This window comes from Nanorana parkeri, unplaced genomic scaffold (genome assembly GCF_000935625.1).
Source record: "Nanorana parkeri isolate BGI_ZX_2015 unplaced genomic scaffold, ASM93562v1 scaffold4570, whole genome shotgun sequence".
Taxonomy (NCBI): Eukaryota; Metazoa; Chordata; class Amphibia; order Anura; family Dicroglossidae; genus Nanorana; species Nanorana parkeri.
The window spans coordinates 1-3,444 of NW_017310832.1; the positions used below are offsets into that span (position 1 = coordinate 1).

Sequence of the window (3,444 nt, forward strand, 5' to 3'; positions counted from 1 at the left end):
GGACAGGAACCCCGGACAGACCTTCCCATGTACCTACCTAGAGACAGGAACCCCGGGCAAACCTCAGGACAGAGACAAAGTGCCCCCATATTATGGTCTGTTAATGGGTTAGGGTCGCCCAATGAGTAATGAATCTCACACATGGAATGCCATCTCCCCGTCTGTTCTTCTACAGGTGTTGTCAGCTGCCACCATTGTGGCTAAGCACACCTCTGCTCTGTGCAATGCCTGTCGCCTGGCATCCACTCACACCTCCAATCCTGTGGCCAAGAGGCAGTTTGTCCAGTCTGCTAAGGAGGTGGCCAACAACACGGCAAACCTGGTGAAAACCATCAAGGTAAAGCTTTTACTCCAACCTATAATGACACTGATGGCCGGTCACATGTGGGGGGATGGACATTCAAGTCACATGGCATCACATGATATCCGGCAGAGTGGTGACATTGATTCACATGGATTGCCCTCTTCTTCCTGTTCCAGGCTTTGGATGGGGCATTTAATGATCAGAATCGGGCCAAGTGTCGGGAAGCCACCGTGCCGCTTATCCAAGCCGTGGAGAACCTGACCGCTTTCGCCTCTAATCCAGAGTTTGCTAGTGTGCGCTCCCAGATCTCCCCCGAGGTGAGGATGACCACAGGAGGACTGGAATATTCCATTGTGTCTCTTCTTGTCCAACCTTCTCAATTGGTTGACTCTTTCAGGGTCTCCGCGCCATGGAGCCAATCATCAGTTCAGCTCAGACCATGCTAGAGAGTTCCTCTGGCCTCATCCAGACCGCACGTTCTCTGGCTGCCAATCCCAAAGACCCACCACAATGGTCAGTGTTGGCTGGACACTCCCGGACCGTCTCCGACTCCATCAAGAAACTTATCACCAATATGAGGTAAGGGCGGAGTACCCACCAGTGACGAGGGGATGATGCATGCATACTCCTGTGACATGATCAGTACCAGGAAGCTCCTTGGCGCCGGTCCATTTCTGAGGTGAAGTTTTATTCTACATCTGTTTTGACGCGCGCTCTTTCCTCAGGGACAAGGCCCCGGGACAGAGGGAGTGTGACCAGGCCATCGAGCTCCTGAACCAGGCGGTGAGAGAGCTGGACCAGGCCTCACTAGAAGCCATCAGCCAGCAGTTGGTGCCGCGGGAGGGCATTTCACAGGAGGTAAGCAGTGAGACTGAAGTACAAGTATAGCAATTCTGTACACAAGACTTGGGCCAAGGTTTGGAGTTGGGGCTTCAGCCACAAAGAGTCTTGAAGCAGAGTCACAGCTTCCCTGCCTGGGGGTTGGGGCATATCTAAGGTGTCAGTGCTCTGTGCATTGTGGGGTCCTTGGGAAGGGGGTAAAAAGCAGTGCCAGCGCCGAGACAGAAATCCCAGACTGTGAGTTATTTTGGCCACGAGGGCCTCCATCATACTGGTGGTACTGAGGAGTGACACCCCACCAGCCTGTAGACTCCACATCATGTGCCTTCAATGCAGGAATTCTGCTTTTTGTCTTTAGGCTTTGCACAACCAGATGCAGACCTCTGTACAGGAAATCAGCAACCTGATCGAACCGCTGGTGGCCGCTGCACGGGCGGACTCATCACAGCTTGGACACAAGGTAAGACCCATCACCACAGGCGGCACCAGGACCAATGTTCATGGATGAGTCCCCATTCATTCCGTCCAATGCCTTCTCCCCACAGGTCTCCCAAATGGCCCAGTACTTCGAGCCTCTGACCAATGCCACCATTGGAGCCGCCTCCAAGGCCATCAATCACCAGCAGCAGATGAACCTTCTGGACCAGACAAAGACGCTGGCGGAGTCCGCTCTGCAGATGCTTTACACTGCCAAGGAGGCTGGTGGAAACCCCAAGGTAAGCCTTGAGAAGACCTATGTATGAGGGGGGGAGGGGGAGGCAGAGTATAGGAAGACAACTGCAGCTGCAAAGGCTTCTGGTACCACAGAACACCAATGGTGGAGATGGTGATGACCAGGTGATAGTACGTTGTAGGTGAATGGTGGATCACACAGCTCTATGAATGGGGAAGTCTCCGGGATCTGGTGTCAGAAGTAGGAGTACTATAGGGTGGGTCACACATGTCTATGAATGGGGAAGTCTCCGGGGATCTCGTGTCAGAAGTAGGAGTACTATAGGGTGGGTCACACAGGTCTATGAATGGGGAAATCTCCGGGGATCTCGTGTCAGAAGTAGGAGTACTATAGGGTGGGTCACACAGCTCTATGAATGGGGAAATCTCCGGGGATCTGGTGTCAGAAGTAGGAGTACTATAGGGTGGGTCACACAGCTCTATGAATGGGGAAATCTCCGGGGATCTGGTGTCAGAAGTAGGAGTACTATAGGGTGGGTCACACAGCTCTATGAATGGGGAAATCTCCGGGGATCTGGTGTCAGAAGTAGGAGTACTATAGGGTGGATCACGCAGCTCCATGAATGGGGAAGTCTCCAGAGCTCTCCCAGAGTGAGGCCCTTGGGGTTAGGGCCCCATACGGCTGTGTACACTTACCTCGGCCCGGTTGGGCCTAACACACCTTGTCCCTGTGATAGGTGGCCGGACACACACAAGAAGCTTTGGATGAAGCTGCCCAGATGATGCACGAAGCTGTGGACGATCTGACGGGAACTCTGAACGAAGCCGCCAGTGCCGCTGGAGCTGTCGGTGGAATGGTTGACTCCATCACTCAGGCCATCAACAAGGTGAGCACCAAACTCTCTTACCTCACAATCCTAAATCTGCCACCAATGTGCCCCCCCTGACCCACATCTCCTCCTTGTCGTGGCAGCTGGATGAACAGCCCATTGGCGAGGCTGAGGGATCATTTGTGGATTATCAGACAACCATGGTGAAGACGGCCAAGGCGATAGCAGTGACGGTCCAGGAGATGGTGAGTGACCGGCGCGTGGTAGGTGCCGAGTTATGTGGATGGGCAGCTGGCGGGAGTCCGAGGAATATTGGAGGAAGACTTGGCCGCTCTCTCACCTCATACCAATTGTAAGATTCTCTTTCTTTCAGGTCACCAAATCCACCGCCAACCCGGATGAACTGGGCACATTGGCCAACCAACTCACCAACGACTATGGTCAGCTGGCCCATGAAGCCAAACCAGCCGCTATGACTGCCGAGAACGAGGAGGTGAGAAGATCTTCTCCAGCCAGAGAAACCCAGTTGGGTCTACAAGACATTGCTGTGTCATCTCCAATCTTCACCTCCCACCAAATCTGTTCCCGGTACTTCAGCTTCCTGTGCCGCCAAAACGCCAATCCCTCCCCGAAACTTCTGTCCGGCTCCGTCCTCTCCATAGCCGGGTCTCCGGACTGTCCATCGGCCTTTCCCCTGAGCCCATTCATCTGCGTCTAATGTTGGCAGGAAGGTCTTCCCCTGTCCACAGCTCCGGATCCCCCCCCCTGTCCACAGCTCCGGATCCCCCCCTGTCCACA

At 54.2% G+C, this 3,444-nt stretch overlaps 1 protein-coding gene across 1 annotated transcript in view; it reads left to right on the plus strand.

Annotated features, from left to right (window-relative positions):
• Nucleotides 1–175: 175 nt before the first annotated feature.
• LOC108803957 (talin-1-like) overlaps nucleotides 176–3,444 on the plus strand; it is a gene marked incomplete at both ends in the record, with an annotated part of 12,726 nt that continues 9,457 nt past the window's right edge. Inside the window, 9 exons of the mRNA XM_018575737.1 lie at nucleotides 176–337; nucleotides 481–621; nucleotides 702–883; nucleotides 1,030–1,162; nucleotides 1,503–1,604; nucleotides 1,690–1,860; nucleotides 2,554–2,703; nucleotides 2,790–2,891; nucleotides 3,020–3,139. Of these exons, the coding sequence (XP_018431239.1) occupies nucleotides 176–337; nucleotides 481–621; nucleotides 702–883; nucleotides 1,030–1,162; nucleotides 1,503–1,604; nucleotides 1,690–1,860; nucleotides 2,554–2,703; nucleotides 2,790–2,891; nucleotides 3,020–3,139 (1,263 nt within the window). The remainder of the gene's footprint in view (nucleotides 338–480; nucleotides 622–701; nucleotides 884–1,029; nucleotides 1,163–1,502; nucleotides 1,605–1,689; nucleotides 1,861–2,553; nucleotides 2,704–2,789; nucleotides 2,892–3,019; nucleotides 3,140–3,444) is intronic.